This window comes from Pelophylax lessonae (assembly GCF_965119305.1).
Source record: "Pelophylax lessonae genome assembly, chromosome: 8".
Taxonomy (NCBI): domain Eukaryota; kingdom Metazoa; phylum Chordata; class Amphibia; order Anura; family Ranidae; genus Pelophylax; species Pelophylax lessonae.
The window spans coordinates 61,541,320-61,564,076 of record NC_138775.1 but is presented as its reverse complement, the minus strand read 5'-3'; the positions used below and the strand labels follow the sequence as shown (position 1 = coordinate 61,564,076).

Sequence of the window (22,757 nt, the reverse complement as noted above, 5' to 3'; positions counted from 1 at the left end):
TGTCTTACCTGGGCTAAGAAGAAAAAGGACTGGACTGTTGCTCAGTGGTCCAAAGTCCTCTCTTCGAATGAAAGTAAATTTAGCATTTCACTGAGCAATTAAGGTCCCAGAGTCGAAAGGAAGAGGGGAGAGGCACAAAATACAACTTGTATTAGGTCCAGTGTGAAGTTTCCACAGTCAGTGATGATTTGGGGAGCCATGTCCTCTGCTGGTGTTGGTCCACTGTGTTTTATTAAGTCCAAAGTCCGTGCAGCCCTCTACCAGGAAATTCTTTCGCACTTAATGCTTCCCTCTGCTGATCAGCTTTAAGGAGATGCTGATTTCATTTTCAAGCAGGACTTGGCACCTTCCCACACTGCCAAAAGTACCAATACTGGGTTTCATGATTACGGTATCACTGTGCTTGATTGGCCAGCAAACTGACCTGACCTAAACCCCATAGAGAATCTGTGTATTATTGTCCAGAGGAAGATGAGACCCCAGACCTAACCATGCAGAGAAGCTGAAGGCCACTATCAAAGAAACCTGGGTTTCCATAACACCTCAACAGTGCCACAGGCTGAACGCCTCCATGCCACACCACATTGATGTAGTGATTTATGCAGAAGGAGCCCCTAATAAGTATTAAGTGCATATTATACGGTACACTAACATTTTTAGTAAGCCAACATTTCTGTATTAAAATACCGAATTTTGGTTTTTCACTAGCTGTAAGCCATAATAAAAATTAAAAGAAAGAAATGCTTGAAATATATCACTGTGTGTAATCTATTGAATAAGAGTTTCACTTTTTTAATTGAATTAATGAAATCAATTAACTTTTAGATCTAATTGTTTGAGATGCATTCTGTATATCTGTCCATGACATGACCCTACATGTACCTGCTGACAGGTTGCTCAAGCATCAACTACTGGCTTGGAATTTGTTCTCTCTCCTCTCCTTGATTCAGGCTTGTGCTGTTTCCTACGGAGCGGAGTAGAGGTCTTGCTAATGTAAGGATGGCCGTCAAAACAAGGCATGATCTACCATAGTCCTATTCTGTCAGGTTTGACACCGGTGTACCTAGAGCAGTGTTTCTCAACCTTTTTCCAGTTGGGGCGCTCTTAAAAAGTATTTTCAGTCTTGAGGCACCCCTGTCCAAGGGTTGAGTCGCGTTACTGTGTGTCGCGGAACACGCGCAAAATCGCGCCATAAATTCTTGGCACTGTAGGGGGAAGCAGAGAGCACAGCACACTCCCCCCCCCCCCCCTTTACTTTTACTTTAGAGGCTGACCGAGCTCTCTATCAGTGCTGATGTACAGTTTGGCAGGGGATCGGGAGATAGGGCTCATCTGATAGCCCTTCTCTCCCATGATCCTGTGGCACACCTTAGAACCTCTGGCGGCACACCAGTGTGCCGCGGCACACTGGTTGAGAAAGGCTGACCTAGAGCATGTCCTAGCTATGCAGAAACTGCAGCTTTCCTCTGTAGTTTACCTCCGCTGTTTGCTCCAATTCCTGAGATAATGAGTTTAAAATCCGCTTAGCTGATCTTTCCCAGGCTCTGTTTTCTTCTCTAGATGGTGTAATAACTGTGTATTTCCATAGAACACCCTTTAGTGTGAAAGGAGAAGTTGGCACGTTCATTGACACACTGGCAAAAATATCTTTATAGTGACCCTCTGTTCTTATGTATACAATAAACATTTTATTTCATCAGTGAATCTGTTACTGACCATACATGCAACAATACAAAACTTATAATTGTCCAAAAAAAAAAAAAAAAAGTGAACATCTTGAAATCAGTTGCACCAGGTAGGTGGTTTGATGACTAAATTATTATTTTTTTTTTTTTTGTCTTTTTGAAAAATCTAATCAAAATATGCCAAATGAGCTTTTTTTTTTTTTTTGACGGACCATTAACTTAATCATTTTTCATTAAGTGTGATGTTAAATTGTGTAGATCAGTAAAATACTACCCACTATTGTGAAAATTAACGTATTCTGTAGCTGTATGTGGTTCATACTAGTAATGATGGTTGGTAAACCACTAAAATCCTTTATTTTAACCTGCCTTTGTGACTGGATTCTTACTCCAACAGATAAACACATCATTGGAAAAGCAATTTTTGTGATTTCATTTAGGTTTATAAGTATCAATGGGTATAATTCTGTACTGTATAAAATGTAAGAACACTAGGGCTGGGCGATAAAACGATAACGATATGTATCGCGATAGACACGTGATCGATATCAATAAAAAAATTGTTCGATAAAACGTTCGATATTTTTCCTTAAGCAGTCTCACTCATAGTGCTGCAAGTCGGCTTCTATTCCTCCTGCTTTTTCTCTTTTTTACAGTTGGAAGTTGCCGCCTACTTGCTCGGAGGCTATGATTGGATAGCGGTTAGGTACTGATTGATTTTCATTGGGACTTTGGAGGCGTTTTTCGATTGGTCCTGGATTCATTTCCGGTTCATCCGAGGTACGCTTCCTCTGTCCTTAGCAATGTGCGGTTGGCGCTAGCGGTGGGGGAGGTGATTGGCTGGATCAGACGCCGCTCCTCCCTTTCCGACTCTTGCAGCCATTTAATGGGGTGATCGGCGGTCCTGAACCACGCCCCCTGATGACGTCACGTTTTGACGAAACCGGTAGGGGACCGGTGATCGTCCGCCCTGTGTATACCCTGTAGTGTCCTCCTGTTTTACATCGCAGGAGACCCGGCTGCAGCTACCGCACCATCCATTCAGAGATCCCGCAGGATTTTACCTGGATGTGGAGGTCACATCTTTTCAACTTATCACCTGAGCTTCTTATTGGACTTTTTCCTCTCCACGGACTCTCCTTCTACTGTTTTTTCAGTACACTCTGATACATTGTGGAAATTCATCTATATATATATATATATATATATATATATATATATATATAATCAGTGATTGCCTGTTTTTGTGTTTTCCATCAAGCGCTGCATACTTCTGTTTTAATTTTTTCTTCTTCGTCGGAAGCAAACAGAGGACGCGAAGCAAGTATGGTTGTGTTGACATTTTATTGTCTTAAGAACTGAGGGGATTATGATCAGAGGAAGGTTAAGTTTAAAATAAAAATGTTTTAATGTAACATTTTTCTCCTGGTCCTTATTTTAAATGGGTAATAAAAAAATATCAATAATTATCGATATCGACCGATATGAAACACTGATATCGTGATACAGTTTTCAGCCATATCGCCCAGCCCTAAAGAACACCCATGGCCTCAGAGGTTTGTAATGCCCCCTTCAGCAGAAATGAATGCTTGTATTCACGTTTATTTTTACTAGATGCACTAGACTGAATTAAAAAAAAAAAAAAAAAAAGAGTATATTATTATATAGGTTTGTGTGTGTCTACACACCTCAGACCTTTTTTCATGTTTTAATGTGACCTATAAACTGTACAACTCAGTTAAACAACAAATTAAAAGTATTTTAGGTGGTGGGAAGTAAAGATAATAAAACTAAAATAATATGGTTGCAAAAGTGTGCACACCCTTAAATTAGTACTTTGTTGAAGCACCTTTTCATTTTATTACAGCACTGTCTTTTTCTTGACTACATACATATTCCTGCAGCTCCTTTTAATGTTGCTGTAAGCCTCTTGGCAGCCTTCCTGACCAGTTTTCTTCTAGTCTTTTCATCAATTGTGGAGGGATGTGCAGTTTTTGGTAATGTCACTGTTGTGCCATATTTTCTCCACTTGATGATGACTGTCTTCACTGTGTTCCATGGTATATCTAATGCCTTGGAAATTCTTTTGTACCCTTCTCCTGACTGATACCTTTTAACAATGAGATCCCTCTGATTTGGAAGCTCTCTGTGGACCATGGCTTTGGCTGTTGGATGTGACTAAGAAAATGTCAGGAAAGACCTATTAGAACAGTTAAACTTTATTTGGGGTAATCGGAGGCACTTGAATGATGGCTGGTGTGTGCTGACTCCTATTTAACATGAGTTTGAATGGGTTTGCTTAACTCTGAACACAGGTATATCACCAGTTATAAGAGGGTGTGCACACTTATGCAACTTTTTCACCCCCACCCCTCCCCCCCTTTAATAGATTTCAGTTTGTTTTTCAATTTAGTTCAGTTTATAGGTCACATTTAAGGTGAAAAAAGTTCTGCAGCAATTTCTTTTTTTTTTTTTTTTTTTACATCACCTGGCATCAGAAACCTGGCATTTTAAATGGGTTGTAAAGACAGAAAGTTTTTTTTTTTTTATCTTAATGCATTCTATGCATTAAGATAGCCTACTGTGTGCAGCAGCCCCCCTAATACTTAGTTCCTCCAGCGATGTTGCAGGAATGTCTCGAACGTCCGGGACTCCCCTCCTTATTGGCTTTTGCTGCTTTCAGTCAGCCAATGAGAATAGAAAGGGGGTGGGTCTGGGCTGCATCTCCGTGTCTGAATAGAGCTCCCCATAGCAAGCTGCTGAGGGAATTGATAAGAGGAGGGTCCAGGCTGCTTTGTGCAAATCCACTGCAACAGCAGGTAAGTATGTTTTTAATTTAAAAAAATATTTTTTGGACAGCAAAGGCTTTTTCCTGTTTCCTGGCACACCCCGCATGCAGACTAACTTGAAAAAATCTTTTAGATTGAAGATGCATACACTTTACAACTAACTGTTGCAAGTGTTACCTTCAGATTCTGTAATAACATGTTGGTGTTCTTGGAGACATTTTAGCATCAGTTACCTTCTGGTTTGAATTTGGTGGACTAGCCCATTCTGGAAAAATGTCTTAATTGTTTGACATCTACACCACTTGTTTTTTATGTTTTTACCATTCAATGATTTAAATGGTTGTAAAGCCTAAACATTTTTTACCTTTAATGCATTCCTTTCATTAGGGTAAAAAATATTTAGGTGTCAGCACCCCCCCCCCTTTTACTTATACCTCATTCGATCCAGTGCCGTGCACGTCTGCAGCTCTTCTCTCCCCTCACTTATGGCTCTGGCTGGCCATTGGCCCTCAGTGCTGTCAATCATAGCCAGTGATGAGGGGGCAGGGTCGAGGCCCGCTGTCTGTGTCAATGGATGCAGCATCGGGGACTGGGTGCGAGCACGCACGAGTGACTTCCCATGGGGGCACTGGACAGAGGGAAGGTGCCAGGAGCTCCAGAGGTGCCAGGAGCTGAAAAGAGGTTTGCAGCCGCTCTGTGCAGGTAAGTATAGACCTGTTGTTGTGGGTTTTTTTTTTTTTGTTTACCTTTCCAATATTTTTAATTGAAATTAAGCCCCCATTCACACTGGGGCGACGCTACTTCGCACCGCGACCTCCGAGGGCAGCCGCCACGGACTTCGTAACATTGGAGTCTATGGCGGTCGCCTCCTGGTCGCCCCAAAGAAGCTCCGGACCCTTTTTCTGAGTCGGAGCGGCGACTTGTGTCGCTCCTATCAGAACGGGGCCGCAGCTTCCCTATGGGAGGCGACCTGCGGCGACCTGTGAGGCGACCAGGTCGCCTCACAGGTCACCCCAGTGTGAACGGGGGCTAAAAGAATTTGTTGATATTTCTGAATGCTTTGCCAGATTCCTAGGCATCCACAACCTTCTTACCCTAGAAAAACCCTTTTGATGTTGACAATAAGTCCCGGTTCACACTTGTGCGATGCGGGAAGGCTGCAAATTCGCAGCCTGTTCCCGCATCGCAAACGCGCATCTGTCAGTTCACACTGCCATATACGATACGCAGGGGGTGTCAATTAAATGTTGACACCCTCAGTTTGATCGCATATCGCAGTGCAATCTGACAGTTCGCACAGTATCGGATCACACAAGTGTGAACCACTGTGCTATCCGATCCGGATGCGGCTGGAAAAAAGGGTCCTGTGCGTCTTTTGTGTACCGGCCCTAACACACTCATCAGTGGGCAATAACATCATGCCCTAGATATTGGCGATTTTAAATAAAATGCCAAATGTTGCTTCCTTCCATCATGGCAACCTGAAAGAGTTCTCTTTGCAGGCGCCTGTCTTTTTTTCTTTTTTTTTTTTTCCCAGTTCATTGTAGCTGTACGTGGCTCCACAATCCACTAGTTTTGGTTGCAATGCTTTGCAGGCTTTATTGCAAAAAATAAATGTTCGGTTTTCTTTGTTGTTTGGAAAGGGTAAGAGTTGGCCCTTAAGCCCTTGTGTTGCTCTAAGCTTAATTCAGCTTTGAGGGCCTGCTTAATCCTAGCACAGCATTAATTTAAAAATGCTCCCTCCCCCTCCTAACACCTATGCTGACTAACCTATGTAAGAAAGATGTATATACTTATCTTTCGGGCCACTCCAATCTGGTCATGTGATCTGGCTCTCTCCTGTGGTAGTCAGTGGTAGCTACAGGGGAGAGAAGGGAGTACTGACAAAAGAAGAGCCTACAGGTGACATTACTGCTCCGAAGTGGTCAAGCTATTTGAGTGCTAGCTGACACGGGAGGTCACATGATTATACTGGAGCAGCCTGAAATTAGATAAATATATACATCTTTCCTACATAGGTTAGCATAGGTGTTAGGAAGATAGAGAGAATTGTTAAGATTAGTTTATCCTGGAATTCTACTTTAAGGAATGAGAAATGGAATATGCTCATTGGCAACTTTGACAATTATCACCAGAGGCACACGTTGAAGGTGGCATACATTGCACATGCTTTCCCAGGCAGAATATCAATGTAAATGCTGCAGAAAAAAACATTGGTATGCTTTGAATAAGTATCTAATACTATTCACTTTCCTAACCGTGTGTAACTAAAGGAAAAACTGTTTTGGGGGAATGCCAGGGTGTCATCAGGGTCACCAGAACCAGTTTCCCCATTGGAACATTTCCTCTTTGTTTTAGCATTAACCAAAATTTTGGGATTTTCTTTGACTTTTGATAATGTGAATATCCCTAATGAGGGGGTACAGACAACGGTAAAATCTGATAAGTGTTCTAATTACATAGTTACATAGTAGGTGAGGTTGAATAAAGACAATAGTCCATCCAGTTCAACTTGTGTAGGTGTGCGTGGCTGTAATCATCTCACATAGCCCTTAATGTCCTGATCCTTGAGATGTAAGTCTAAGAGTCTTTTGAAAGCCACCATACTTCCCGCAGAAACCACCTCTTGTGGTAGAGAATTCCACAATCTTGTAGCCCTAACAGTAAAGAATCCTCCTCGTTGCCTGAGGTTAAAACGCTTCTCCTCTAGTCGCATTGTATGTCCTCGAGTCCTCATGCAATTCCTTCGAATGAACAGTTTTTTTTCTAAGCTGAGATCCCCATTAAGATATTTATAAATTCCCTCTCTTCCTCTTCCTTTCTAAAACTTAATGGAAAACATTACATTGTAGTTTTTAGTTATGATTGAAGGTCTTACCAAATTTTCATTAAAATTGAATACACTACTTCTGTGCACCATAAACTCTATTTAATGTTTAATATCCGAAGAAAATTCACTCATCTATCCATATCTTCATGCTTTTTATTTTCCAAGCATTTCTGACACAGGCTATGTTGAGTAAGGGCTAAGGATTCATGTAGCATTTAGTTCCTGGTGTCCATCTGCCATTAGCTCAGGCACGCAAGCAGGAGGGCATGCTTCGCTGAGAAACCCCCTTCCTGCAGACTCCTAGGATGTTTGTCATCATTTGCCCAGGCCTTAAAACCAGGAAATAACCGAAGAAATGTAATAAAATAAAAATATTGACATTAAGACCCCATTCACACTACCGCGACTTGTCAGGCTACTGGTCAGCCTGACAAGTCGTGGTCCATTGTGTGCTACGGAAACCGTTCTAATTGGAGCGACTCAAGTCGCTCCGACTTAGAAAAAGGTTTCTGTACTACTTCTGGGCGACATCGGAGCGACTTGCATAGACATTCATTATATGAAGTCACGGTGCACGCGACTTCACAGGTCGCCCCCCAAAGTCGTGCCGCGTTAGTGTGAACCGGCACTAAAACGAGTAAATATGACTTACTATCCTACCTTTTTACTAATGCTAGCACCATAAGGATCAAAAAAGTCAATGTAGAGTGAAATTCCACAAACTAAAGGCAAAACTTTTCTTGTCAGTTTTTTTTTTTGTTTATTGCAGTCTGTTTCCCCTCAAGGATATTCACCCTCTCTATTTGTCCTGATGGGTTATAACCCTCCCTTGTTCTATCCAAAATGAAAAAAAAAAAGTTTTGCTTATTCTGCTTCAAAGCATAATTCCACTTTTGTTGAGTGGAAAAAATCCCCCTCTGGGTGATCTCTGTACATTGCAAGGATTTTAACAAACTTTGTTGAAGATTCAGATCTTTAGGTATTATGAAGAAATCATCGTTTGCTACTCTGTGCCCCTGTATTTAGTGAGTCTAATGGCAGTGGCTTCATAATTTTTCAGCTGCTGCACTTGCAGGGATCTAATGAGGAAAGTTTCAGGGTCTGCATCCATTTTAGACATTATTTCCTATTGGGAGTATCTTTGCCAAAAATGAATTTTTTTGCTGCAGGGGATGCCAAAAATCTGACTTGTATCTTAGTGCAGACTTCTGGGAAAATCACTGAGCCAATCGCACAAGCAGAAAAGGTTGTTCCAGTTGGCGTTCTGTACACTATCTGTGTACAGAACACCTCCAGGTAGCCATATTGCATTACTTTTACAGAAAATTACATAGCTGCAGATTGAAAAGGAAAGGTAATTTTTAATAACTAATTACAATATGACTTGTTTTGCAATTGTATATGCTATATTTTTATTTTTATTATTTTTCTTTTATTTGCTATTATATTTCCCATGAAAGGGGAGTTACCCTTTTAAGTCTTACATGTTCCTATGTTATTCCTGTATTTTTTTTTTTTTCGGAGTTAAATATTAAAGTTTGAAAGTCACATTCAACTTGTCTATTTGATCGTCATTAAAGCATTCTTGGATTTTGCTTTTACCCTTCTAGCTTCTCCTTGAGAACAGTTGAATTTGTTTCTTCAGTTGTGTGCTGATTAAAGCTTGGATTTCAGACACTGGAAATTTCAATAAGGAAATAAAAAATAGGAAGCCCATGTTTCTAAATGTTTGAACTTCTTTTCAAAACATGGTTTAGGAGGTGTTGGTGATTTTTCCCTCCCCCACATTTTAAAGGGGTTGTAAACCCATATATATGTATATGTGTGTGTGTGTGTGTGTGTATATATATATATATATATATATATATATATATATATATATATATATATATATATATATTTTCTTTTTTTGTAACCTGAAAGAGAAACACATAATGAGCTAGTATGCACCACACACTAGCTCATTATGAAATACCTTAGAACGAGCCCCCACCGTGCCGCCCGCTTACCTGTATGGCGGGCGACATGTCCAGTCGCCCGTCTTCCGGGATCGCGGCATCCAGCCATCTGATTGGCCGGAGCCGCGGTGACGTCATTCCCGCGAACGCGCGCATGAGCCGACAGTCACGGCATGGGACTCTGAAGGAACGGCAGCAGCGGCCGTTCCTTCAGAGCGCATGCGCCAGTGACGTCACTGGCTGCATGTAAGGTAAATATCTCCTAAACGGTACATGTTTAGGAGATATTTACAGTACCTATAGGTAAGCCTTATCATAGGCTTACCTGTAGGTAAGTGTCAAAGGAGGGTTTACTTCCTCTTTAAGGTAGACAAATAATGTTTGTTGGACACATGCTGTCACATTTTCTGCCAGCAAACTGATATTTGTGGAAGTGTTGGCTTTCCTGTAGATTTAAGGGGCAATTTTTTAGTGAACCGAGCTGCTTTTGGGAGGTAAAGGCAGCAGGAGGTCTAAATATTTCCAGTTTTCTTTTACAGGGAAGCTGGCTGAGCAAATGTAGAACAGTGTGATGGTTAAAGAAATATTAAAGGTTCTTTATCTTATAAAAAAAAAAATGTCCCCTTGCAATGGTTTTGCCCAGAGCAGTCCCAAACCTTTTCTTCTGGGCTCTCTTTGCTGGCGCTTCTGGCTCCTCCTCTTTGGGGATTGCCCCCTTAAGAACCGCTTCCTATGGGAGCAATCATATGGGCTCACTTCCAAGCCTCCCTGTCTGCGTCTATTGACACAGACCGTGCTGCTTGGCCCCGCTCCTCGTCACAGCATTTGATTGACCGTAGCTTGAACCAATGACTTCTGCTATCAGTCTGTCCACAGAGGGAGGACAGAGTTAAGAGAGCCTCTGCACAGTGCTGGATTGTTAATGCTTATGTAAGTATAAGGTGGGGCAGGGGGATTCTGTTACACAGAAGGTTTTTTAACAATGCAGAGAATGCATTTAAAAAGGAGCTCCAGGCTCCCCTCAAAAAATGAAGTCGGCAGCTACAATATTTTACTATAAGGACACTTGCCTGTCCAGGGATTTAGTGATGGCCTCACCTGAACTGTTTAATCTGCTTCGGGTGCAGGTGCCGGTATCTCTAAGGGAAATGGGAAGCGAAGCCTTGTGGTCCTACTGGACCTGTGATGTGTCCCGTCCCACCCCCCCCCCCCCCAAAAAAAAAAAATATTGCCAAAAATGTGAGTGGAGCTCGGATTTAAGCTGGATACACACTATAATATTTTCTGAAGACTTTTTCCTTCAGATTTACCTTTTCTATGTAGTGCAAGGGCCTGCCAGATTGCATACAAATTGAAAGTGTTTAGGTCTGACCTCAAATTATATGGTTTTGGTAAGGCTAAAGGAAAAAGCCTTCAGAAAATCTTAGTGTGTATGGCCCATTAGGGTAAAAAAAAAAAAAAAAAACCTTTAGGCTTTAGAACTGCTTTAACATTTGGATGTCAAGAGGTGGGCCTTGGTGTTGGCTTGGGTAGATCTGTTTAGGACCCATGTGGAAGCCTAAATCTAGGGTACACAAGGACCTAAAAATGTATTTTAAAATGAAAGCAGCTGCCTGCTTGTGGAAGATAGTCAATTGTTGACAAGTAACCAACTATGCTATTCGCCCTTGCCATTGAGCCTGTCTGCCCAAATTTGGGCCAGGGATGCTATTGAGGGCTTCCAGTACGGCACTCGGCATGAGAAAATCATACTGTATGCCAATGACAGGCTTCTGCTCCTGGGTAACTCTGATTCATAACTACTACCTCTGACTTTGGCAAGTATTCGGATCTCGCAATTAACTGGACCAAGTCTTTACTGCAGCTAGATGAAAGAATTGATTAATCTCCAGTTGGCATCTTTTTGCCCGGTTCCAGTGGTCACATAGTTTAAACACTTGAGGGATTGTGAGGAGTTACCACACTGGAACATGTAGTACAATTCCTCACAGATGTATAGCAGCCATAGGTATGGCAAGATGTAATTTAGATTTCATCTTTTAAACCACACGTGCCAAACTGGGGGCCATCCAGCTGTTGCATAACTACAAGTCCCATGAGGCATTGCAAGGCTGATAGTTACAAGCATGACTCCCACAGACAGAGGCATGATGGGACTTGTAGTTCTGCAACAGCTGGAGGGCCACCAGTTTGACACCCCTGAAGATTTAAATGCTACAGAAAAGGAAAATATTTAGTGTCCTAACATGATTTTATGCACTTAAATGAAATGTCAATGATCAAAAGCCAGGAAATAAACAACCTTTTACCTTTTTGTACTTTTCCTCCAACCCAAACCTGTAATTGTTTTTGCCCTGATTAGTAGCTTTAAAAAGGAAAACAGAATTTTCAGTTTAAACCTTTCATCTAATCAGAATATCCTAAAATACTTTTACGTAACACAGAACTATGAGTCCAGCATGAAGAAACTTGTTGAAAGGTTGTGCGTTTTTTAAAGCAGACCCACGCCTTTAACCCTTTCTGCTCTCCCCAGAATTATTGTCCCAGAATGATGACTTGTATGACGCTGAGGAATCGAAGCAGTTAATGGTGTTGTGTAGAAGCAGCGGGTATAAATTAGAGCTCCAAGCAGGCAGCGCTTTATGAGCAGTACAGTAAATGTAGAGGGGAAAGAAAAGTCCAGGGCAGAGTTAATTTCTTTCCCATGCTGCCGCTCCCTTTCAGAGTCAATGTGAGTCTCCACCAAATCCAGTTAAACATTTACAGAGCTTGCACCCAGGATTTTTGAACTCTTGCTCCTTGGTGTTCTGTTTACATTCTGATGGTAAGCTTGTTCCTTCCTTTTTTTTTTTTCCTAGTGTCATCCAAGCTCCACTGCCCTGTCCTGTCGACAAGGTAAGACATTCTATTTCTTTGGGTGAAGGGATCAGATGGAAAGTGTTTGTTTATCCCTAGAGGACACTTATGCTCCCTCGGTCTTCATGAATCATGTCATTTGACATCAGCTCCTTCCTCTGTTTACTGCTCAGACCTAGGCTTGTGTCATGGAAGGAATTGTTTTAAGAGAAAACATGTAGGAATAGAATTAAAATGGCTGTATTAGGATTTACAGTAAGATGACATTTTCTGCAAGCGAGTCCTGGCTGTATGGAATCCGGTAGATGGTGGAGATGAAAAGGTTTACCGAATGTTATGCTGTATGGGGATTTTGCTAGATACATCTTGAAACAGGAAACTTAAGCTGTTGCCTATGGCAACCAATGGCGGTCTTATTTTGACGTTCTAATGTGGTGTAGCGAGCATCTGGTTCCCGTAAGCAACAGCCCTATTTGTTCTCCAGTTTTTTTATTTTATTTTTTTTTCCGCTCTATAAGCCCAGTGAATTTATCCTTGATTTATTTATTTATTAAATTTTTTTGTTCTGATAAACCTACAGAACATGTTCTGTACTGCTGTGATTGCCGGCAACGCTAATAAACAATAGCTGTGGCTCCACCCACCATTGATTTTGCCCCAGAATTACATGGGAAGAGTTGACTTTGCTGGCAGCAGGTGGCTCATATAGATGCCTTGGGTCAGGCTCGAGAAAATTGACTTTTGTAATGCCATTTTTCTAGTTGTAGAAAATGTTAGCATTTTAAATCATGTGATCTGCGTTGCCGCAGCATAGTGGATTAAAAGCGCACTGCACATGTGTTGCTTTTAATCTAGGGCGAATGCTTGCTCCTGTAATGCTGGGGGTGACTTCCACCATATGGCTCATCCTAGCCAGCAGGGCAAGAAAATGTGAACAGTTTTTGTTTTTTTCAGCCAGGCTTCAGGGGTACAACAAAAGAACTATAGTTAAGTAAACTAAACTACATCAAAGAATTTAAACAATGTTTTTAAAAGCACAGATTTTTTTTTTTTTTTTTCAAAACCACCTGGGGCACCTTTATTGCCTACTATAGACAAAGGGTCATAGCTTTAGACAAAAGGTGAGCTTAGTCTTAAAGTGTTACCAAACCCAGGAGCTTGGTTTCACTTTATATGGTCTCCCACTGTACACAGAACATGGAAATGCGATCCTTTAAGTAAATATTAACTGCTAAATAACTTTTCCCAGTATATAACAGTCCTCTGACTTCTATCAATGTTTAGTTTAAGCTTCTAGGAGTATTTCATACTGCACTGGCTGTCTTATCAGGATGCATGATTTCAGACCCTCTGTCTGCACAGTGCTGATTGGTCCTGTGTCTCTAGCAATACAAACTGAGAATGTGCAGTCTGTCCCCATTTACTCTTATTCGTCTTAAATCTTATTCAAACGTATTTTGGGGGCAAGAAGGGGAGGATCTGTGCATATATAATCAAACGGCCTTTTTATACAATGCAGAGGATTATGCCTTAGGTTCCACAAAGAGTAACAAGCATGCTTTACTACATATACAGACTGATTTAACTGTTGTGGGTTTAGTAACACTTTAAAGTGGTTGTAAAGGCAGAACATTTTTTTCTTAATGCATTCTATGCATTAAGATAAAAAGCTGCCTGTGTGCAGCAGCCCCCCTAATACTTACCAAAGGTCCATCCAGATCCATCAATGTTACACAAGAGACTTGGCTGTCTGGGACTCCCCTCATTGGCTGAGACAGTAGTGTGGCACCATTGGCTTCCACTCCTGTCAAAGTTAGTGAGCCAATGAGGGGAGAGAGGGGGTGGGTCTGGGCCGGGCCACAGCTCTGTGTCTGAATGGACACAGGGAGCTGCGGCTTTGCTCAGGTGCGCCCATAGCAAGCTGCTTGCTGTGGGGGCACTCAACAAGAGGGAGGGACCAGGAGCACCAAAGAGGGACTCAAAAAGGGGAGGATCTGGGCTGCTCTGTGCAAATCCACTGCAACAGAGCAGGTGTGTGTATAACATGTTTGTTTAAAAAAAAAAAAGAGAGACTTTACAAGCAGTTTAAATCTTTATCGTTTTGTGGAAACATGGCGTAGGTGGATTTCTGCCAGCCACAGGCTGTCACACTCCCCTCCAGCCTGTGTCATAGAACAAGAGGGAGGTGAAGCCTCCATTAATCTACATATACTAACTCACCGCCTTTGTGTTTAGCTGGTTAGTGGGCATGGAGGAGGGAGGGAGCTGTCATTTACAACTGTGTATACACCAACATGTGTGACTCTATAGCAGTGCTAATTTTGGCTGCAAATTTCCATTTACAAAACTACTGCACAGAGCAGCTAAGTATGACATGTATTTTTAACCGGAAAAAAAACAAGAGTTTAGTATCACTTTAAGGCCCCGTTCACACTGGGGCGACGCTACTTCCCGGGCGACCTCACAGGTCTCTGCTCGCACCGCGACCTCGGAGCGCCCGGCACGGACTTCATAACATTGAAGTCAATGCAGGTCGCTCCAGGTCGCCCCAAAGAAGCTCCGGACCCTTTTTCTAAGTTGGAACGACTTGTGTCGCTCCTATTAGAACGGGTCCACAGCTTCTCTATGCCAGGCGACCTGTCAGGCGACCAGGTCGCCTGACATGTCGCCCCATTGTGAACGGGGGCTAAAGGTGCATATAGGCAGACCTATGTCTTCCGAGAATAACTGTAATGACTTGTCACTTGGCTGCTGGTGTGAGCAGTGCAGTGCTTTTTTCGATAGGAAGGGGGATTTGTCTTATTGAGCAGAGATTGCAAAATGTCCTGAGCTTTAGCAATCTTATGACAGTACCATATGTTCTTAGGCGTTGGGAGAAAATGTATAAAATCTGACATTTGACAAAACACAAGAAGTCATACTTCAGGGGACTTTTGATAGATAACACTCAAGTTATGCCACTTTTTTTAGTATCTCAAATAAGAGGAAACATATGAGCAAGGCTGTACTGCTATAATTTAAGGCTTCATGAACACTGGCCTACATTTACCGTGGCAGCGTTTTTTTTATTTTTTTTATTTTTGCAGCTGGTGCTCAACAAGTTCTTATCCTGAATGTGACTCTTCCATGTTCTGGAGAGGGAAGTTGAAGCTCACCTAATCAGGGCAGCTCCTAAACTTTGCTAAAAGCCTTTGTGTACATTGTCACATAGGCTTTTATGGAGTTGAATTTAGGAGCTTTGGAAAAAAAAAAACACCAAACTCTCCTAAACCTAAAGGGATTGTGAAGTCTTGTTTTTAAAAAAAAAACAAAAAAAAAACAAACCTTTTATACTTACCTCCTCTGTGCAGTTGGTTTTGCACAGGGCAGCCTAGATCCTCCTCAGCTCCCTCGTTGCTGCTCCTGGCCCCTCCCCCCTATCGATAGCCCCCACAGCAAGCAGCTTGCTATGGGGGAACCCTAGCCACTCCTGATTGGCTAACTGACTTTGACGGTCGCGGTAGGCAATGGCGCCACGGCTGTGGCTCAGCCAATCAGGAGGGAGAGTCCTGGACAGCCAAGGGACTCGTGGACATCGCTGGACAGAGATGGGGCACAGGTAAGTATTAGGGGGTGCTGGGGAGGCTACTACACCCAGTAGGCTTTTTATCTTAATGCATAGAATGCACTAAGATAAAAAAAAACTTCTGCCCTTACAACGTCAAGTTGAGGAGCTGCCAGTGTAGTCTACGAACATTTAATGGGTAGGCTGAATGTATCAGGTTGACCAATCAATCAACTTGGGTGCAAGCAGCCTGCAGGATTTGCTTAGGATTATCACATGCGGCTGCTATCGCTAATGGCGATAATCATGGTCTTCTCCCGGCCCTGGCGGGATCAGACATTTGCTTGGCAGGAGGGATTCCCCTGTAAACACGGTCTGTGTTATCAGGGATGCCGTGCCAATTTATTTCATGCAACCCATGGTTGCAGGAAAGACGTTCGTACCATTTATGGCCTGCCAAAGGCTCTATCCACACCTAGGCTATTTGAATCTCTGGCGGAATCGCTGAGTTTCTGCTTACGATGGTAAAACGCAGGATGCATTTGCGATGCCATTACTTGTGCCATAAATCTTGCTGCAGTCACGGCAAATTGCAGCGCTGTCGCCCAACTCCTGCTCCATTTGGAGCAACAAGCTTTGTGCGTTGTGATTTTGCGCAATTTATGACAAAATCGCACTACATTTGGGGTGCCATTAAGAAATGGCATGGCAAATGTATCCCACGTTTGGCCAAAATTTGGAATTTGCGATTCAAATCGATTAGGTGTGAATAGAGCCTTAGTCTATATGCTTAAATTCAGGTCTTGTAATTATAATGACCCTTCCTCCCACCCCCCTGCAAAAAAGTTTTCTCTGTCGTTGCACTTAAAAGGCTAAGATATTGACGCTTTCAGGCTTTTATTTATTTTTTTTCCCCTGATGATACCCCCCTTCAATCCCCTCATCCCCTCTCACAGTGGTCACTGATCAGAAAAGGGAGTAAGGGGGACACACAATGATAAACATTTGACAGATATACTGAAAGAATTCTTCCAGATTTTATCTCACTTGGGCCAAGCTGGCCAAGCCAACAAAAATTACAGGAGCTGTACAGGTGACTTTGCTGTTGGCCGAGGTGGAAATCATGATGTTGTCTACCTGCCTCCTTACCTTGCTAAATTTGAGGAAGCCTTGTATCCTTTTACAAAAACACAAGGTTTTTCCTGAATCGTGGAGATGCACTTAGACCGACTCTCTTTAATTGCAACAGCAGATGGGAAGTCACCTGTACTGTTGCTTGAACACAGAGCGGTTTACTGTATGTAGCTATGGCTACTACAGTCCACTACAGCACAGGCAGCAGCCACATAGTTTAGTTATGGAAATATTTTTTGCTTGGACCAGCTTGACCAAAAAAAACTAATAATATTAAATGAAACCTTGAATTATACTTGCACTTTCTCCACTATGTCCTTCCCATTACAAAAAAAAAAAAAATTGAGGGTGTTCCACACTAACTTTGTCATAGTGCTGACATTTTACATTTGTTTTTTGTTTCTCCATGCAGGTTGCTGCTCACACTCCCAGTATGTACTCTCAGGAACTATTCCAACTTTCTCAGTATCTACAGGTAAAAATCAGCTTTGTTCTGTTTTAAGTTTCCAGTAGGCATTTGTACCGCAGAGAGGATGACAAATGAAAGCTGATGAGGTCTGGCTTACTGCTAGATTGTTTTTAGAAGTTTTTTTTCCTGTTTTTTAGCGCTTAAACCTTTGTGAATTTTATTTGTTTTTTTTTTTGTTTTTTTTTTAGCATCATCATAAATGTAGCTTTTAGTTGAAGGGACTGCAGTTGTATAGGATTAACCATAGCAAACTCACAATGTACATAAAAACGCACCATCCTCCACTATATTGATAAGTATCTATATCTATCTATCTATCTATCTATCTATCTATCTATCTATCTATCTATCTATCTATCTATCTATCTATCTATCTATCTATCTATCTATCTATCTATCTATCTATCTATCTATCTATCTATCTATCTATCTATCTATCTATCTATCTATCTATCTATCTATCTATCTATCTATCTATCATATAGATTTTTCTTTTTTTTTCTGAAATGCCCAAAAACCTTGAAACTACACAGTTTGTATCCTTAGCTGATCACTACATGATTGTTCTTGGTTAGCTGCGGGAGCCAGCAGTCTGTCATTGCTTTAATTGGGGCTGTCTTCTGCAGCAAATTGCTGGGAGCCCCTACTAGAGTTCCTGCTTGTAATCAGTGTCTGGCCCATTTAGAAGTGTGAATGTGGCCCGTAGCGAAAAACTTCTTCTCTTGTGTGCCTCCATGTTGTTGGTCTCTCTCTAAAAGTGGGTCATCTTGTTAACCAACAAGGAGATTTTTGTAGTGCAGGGGTGTCCAACTCCATTTCATTTTGGGCTGCATCAGCATTAGGGTTTCCCTCAAAGAGCTGGTCCTATATATAGGACTAGATGTCCAGAGCACCCCCCTTATATCAGACATCGAGAGCCTGGCCCACCATCAGAAGTCAAGTGTCTCCCACCCTCCCTTACAGTGCACCCTCTTACCTTATTCTGCTGCCAAGAAGAAGATGGGGTTGGAGCTTGTAAGAAATTGCAGGGTCTGGAGGAGGACCAGAGGAGGGCTGGATTTAGCTGCTGGAGTCTGCTGAATGCTAAGATCAAGGAGGGGGAGCTTTGGCTCCACAGAAAGGCACTAGATCTGTAGGAGGAATTTGTTGTACTCCCTGCTGCTAACTGCGTAGACAAGGTGGGGTTAGAGATGTGGGGGCAGAGATTAGGGGGGTGCCACATGAAACGGCCTGGCGCACCACAATTTTGACACATTGCAGTGGGTTAAATACAGTCTACAACTACAGGGGTTGGTTATTGTTGGTATAGTAGAGCTTCCTGGGTTTCAGGGTCCATATTGCTGTAGATAAGTGGGGCTGACATGCTATTCAATGTAAAAGTAGTTAACGAAGTATGGTTGCAGGTTTACCTTCAAAATAGTTACCACCTCATTAAATTATTTGTCAAGTACACTCAGAGTGTTATGAGTTTACTATGTTTGGGTTACTGATTTTATTTTATTTTGCAAGGTTGTTTACTGTCTGCCCTTATAGTTGTATTGTAAAATAGATTTTCTCTTCCGTTCATTGACGGACACGGCGCTCCATAAATCCTAACCACTGGGTTATATTGCCTCCTCCAGGAGTAGGACTAGGCAGAACAAAAAACACCTGGCTATGCCCATGGGCCATCCTCCGCTTGGTATATAACCCCCTCTCTGCTCTAAGTAATTTGTTTTAATCTGTGTAGTCAGGAGTAAGGACCTAGGCTCCCGGCTGGGATCTCTGGTCCTAGCATTTTTTTCTCTCCTTCCTTTGTTGTTTTCTCTCAGGAGATCTACAAACAACTGCCGGGCTGGGCGACAGGCTGTTCTAGATCCAGTGGTCCCCCCCCAAACCAGCCAGCGAGCACGTGCAGACCGCAGCTATGCGCTCGGTCGGCCGCGACATAGCCTGGCCTACGAGTTAAATGTTTCACAGGGTTGCATAAGACCAAGCTTTGGTCTGAGTTGCAGCGGTCCCTTGTCCGACAGTTCTCCTACTTTGGTGAGGATTCTGTCTGGAGCGTTACCTGCACCATGGGAGGGTAAGTACAGTCCCCCCTCTCCCCTTTTTGGCATTTTTTTTTATTTTGGGGTTGAGACGGGTAACCTTCAGGGACGGTCGGACCTACCTGCAGGTTCCCTCCCCCCCATCCTTAAAAATCCCTCATTGATCTTGGCTCTCTCCATTCCCATTCCCCCCTGTCTGTACCTGGAGTTTGGTGGGGGTCCCAGGGCAGAGGATGCAGCGGAGGCCCCTAGGGGCCTCACCCGCTATCCCCACTCTGTAAGGGTCCTGGGATAATGTGTCGTTCCCTGATAGTCTGGAGGGGTCCCAGTGTAGGAGACCCCCTAGGTGCATTCCCCACTGTTTGCAGTGTGGGTATAGTGCAGGGGGGGGTCCCAGTGCAGAGTGCGTAGCGAAGTCTCCCCTAACGTGTGTCCTACCTTCAGGAAGGGGTCCACTTGCAGAGAGTGTAGCTGATGGTGGCCATTTTCCCTTAGTCTGGCTGGTCTCCAGCTTGTGGCCATGTTTGTGTAGCCTGATGATGTCACAGGGGCCATTTTTCCTTGGTCCGAGAGATGCTAGAGATGACTGAAGCCTCGTGGGGATGCCGAAACGCCTCCTCTTCCTCCTCCGTTTCCTCTTCCTGTGCCCGGGACATATGAACCGGTGATGCTGGGTCCAAATTCTGAGTGCTCCTCTGATCAGTATGGTGAGTCCTTGGGGGTCCCTGTTATCTCTCTCTCTCTCTGCTGATCGATACCCTGAGCCTTTGGGGGAATCCTTTAGTGGTGCCAAAAGATCATTTTTGTACTGCCAAGTCTTCCTTTCCTTATGAAGCCTCAGGGTCTCCTCTCCCCCAATGACCTCCTCATGGAGGTCGAAGGTCCTTTGGAAATCCAGCTTCCCATGGTTGCATTGATGGTGGTCCTGCAGTCCTTCGTGTCTTGGGTGAAACTGGTGTGTGGGCAAAGGCCCAGGAGGAAGCATCCCCTGCCTTTCCCTGCTCAGTCTGCCTCATCGGATTCTGAGCCTGATGCCGCCTTTTACACAGCCCCTCCAGGGGGGGGAGCTTTATATCACGCCCCCAGAGCCATCCTATAGTGAGGATGATTCCTCCATGGTCGCAGCAGCGAATGAAAAACCGCTGGTAGACGCACTTATTACTACAGTGCGTGAGACTTTAAAAATGGAGGCTACGGCTGATGTAGCCATGGACGTGGCTGTGTCGTTTGGTTGCATCGTACTCCAAAGGTGTTTCCATATGTGCCTTATTTTGACAGGTTTTCATGTAAGGAATGGGTACAACCAAAATTACCCTTTGTAGTCCCCAAACGTTTTGCTGTACTTTACCCCTTTGAGGAGTCACTTTTAAAAAGAGTGGGCTAGTCCATCAGTGGTGGCCTCTCCTGTTTCCAGGTTGAATAAAGCAACCATGATCCCAGTAGAGGAATCCCCATCCTTTAAGGACCCGGCTGACAAAGTGGAGGCTGTGGCACGCAGCATATTTACTATGGCTGGTTCGGCATTGCGGCCAGTCTTTGCCTCAGCCCTGGTGTCTTAGACCCGAACTGAATGGACCAAGCTTTTGGGCTAGGGCCTGGGGGGGGGGGTGAGCAGGTCCCCTCTGCTTATTTTGATTTAGCAGACCAGTTGGGCCATGGGCTGCAGTTTGTGATGCAGCTTTGGATACAGCTCCTGTGCTGTCCAAACTTTGTCTCAGCGGTGGTGATTAGGCGCGTGCTGTGGCTTAAGAATTAGTGCACAGACCAAGCCTCTAAGAAAGCTTTCATTGATCTGCCCTTTGAAGGCGATCGCCTGTTTGGGGCTACCCTGGATGACATCATTAAGGGTATCACGGTGGGGAAGAGGACCTTCCTGTCATAATCTAAGAAAGGGAAGGAGCCTCGTCCCAGACGGGGCCCTCCTTCTCAGCACATAGAAAATTATTTCATGGTTCTGGGATGGGGAATACATCTTTCAAATCTAACCCCCGGGATGTTGCAAGCATCCTTGGTCTGGTAAGCCTAGAGCTAGCTTCTCTGAACCCGCAGACAAGTCCCCCCTTCAGCATGAAGGTCTGCCCTCAACCATTATTGGGGTGGTAGGGGGGGGGGGGAGACATCTTTGCTGGTTTCCGGCCTCGTGGACCTCCTTAATGAGCATCAAGGGTATCCACGAAATTATTCTTTTGGGAGTACCCAGAAAGGGGGACAAAGCTTGTCCTTTTCAGATTTTCTTTTTTTTTTTTTAGGTCCTGAGTCTTCTTTGTGCAGATTTAATTCCTGTAAAGCTTTAGGTGATGTCCGAACTACCGAAGGTCCCCCCTATCCCTGTCCAGGGAATTGATTTACCTAGGTCTGTTTTCTAATTCTGACCAGGGTGGTCCTTCCTCTGGACAAACTTCAGGAACCACAGGCTGTAATTCACTGGCTGCTGTCACACAGATAGTTCGCTCTCCCATTTTGCATACAGGTTCTGAGTCTGATGGTATCCACCTTCAAGACAGTTCTGTCTGCACAGTCCTACATGCAGGTTCGGCTCCACAGGAGGAATACGAGGTTCATAGTGAGATTACGGTTTCCTCTGGCAGACGCCTGCAAGGGCCACAGTAAGGCCAGTATCATTCTCGGCTCAGGTAGCTTCCACAATTCCCGTGAGGAATCAAGTGCGAGGATTTATCAATCAGTCTGGTGGCCATAAACGTCCCTTTAGACCAGTTGACCCAAGGTCTGATCTACCATCCTGCTTGTCATTTCTTGGTGTGAGTCGATTGTCAGAAGTGATTCATGCAGATAGCAGAGGATGTTTGTTATGGATTTGTTACTTTTTACTGTCACATACATTTCTGTGACTTTTTTACTTTAATTTCAAACAATTGTAAAGCGGAAAATGATAAAGATGCTGTTGACGCGTGTCTGTGTACTTTCCGTAGGAGGCCTTACATCGGGAACAGATGTTGGAACAGAAGTTGGCCACTCTTCAGAGGCTACTAGCCAATACACAGGAAGCTTCCGATACTAGTTGGCAGGTATCAGAATGTGAAGACATCAATTTTTCCACATGTTGTAATTCCTTGTCCATTGTCTTGGTGAAAAATAGCTGTCAGTAGCTCACACTGATCTAAACTATGGTGGTTTTTATATTTCTATTGACAGTGAGAATTCAACTTCAGTACTTTATGGACATAAATGTTCGTTCTCTTTTCTTTTTGATTGTTGTCCAAAACTAAGGATATTTTCAGGGACAACTGTCTTAAAGCCTGGATTGTCTTTTAGAAAATGTTGTTAGTAATTATCTGATGTTTTCTTCAAAGGGAGGGTTTTTGTGTGCTTTATCCCTTGACCAAAGCTCATAATGCCTAGATGTCTAGGCCAACTTGAGCAGTATCTGCAATGCCCCTATTTACTGAACAATTTTGACTAATGTCCTATTTTTTTGTAACTTATTTTCCAGGGACATGTAAG

The 22,757-nt window shown here is 43.3% G+C and overlaps 1 protein-coding gene across 7 annotated transcripts in view; it reads left to right on the top strand.

Moving 5' to 3' along the window:
* The window catches only part of SLMAP (sarcolemma associated protein), a 301,840-nt gene that overhangs the window by 161,254 nt on the left and 117,829 nt on the right, over positions 1-22,757 (top strand). For 6 of the 7 annotated variants that reach the window (XM_082265558.1, XM_082265562.1, XM_082265559.1 and 3 more), the window contains exons 4-6: positions 12,121-12,157; positions 17,209-17,271; positions 22,226-22,321. In XM_082265558.1, coding sequence (XP_082121684.1) covers positions 12,121-12,157; positions 17,209-17,271; positions 22,226-22,321 — 196 coding nt within the window. Of the gene's footprint in view, positions 1-11,889; positions 11,994-12,120; positions 12,158-17,208; positions 17,272-22,225; positions 22,322-22,757 lie in introns of those variants that run through there. The other variant, XM_082265561.1, reaches the window with a different exon arrangement.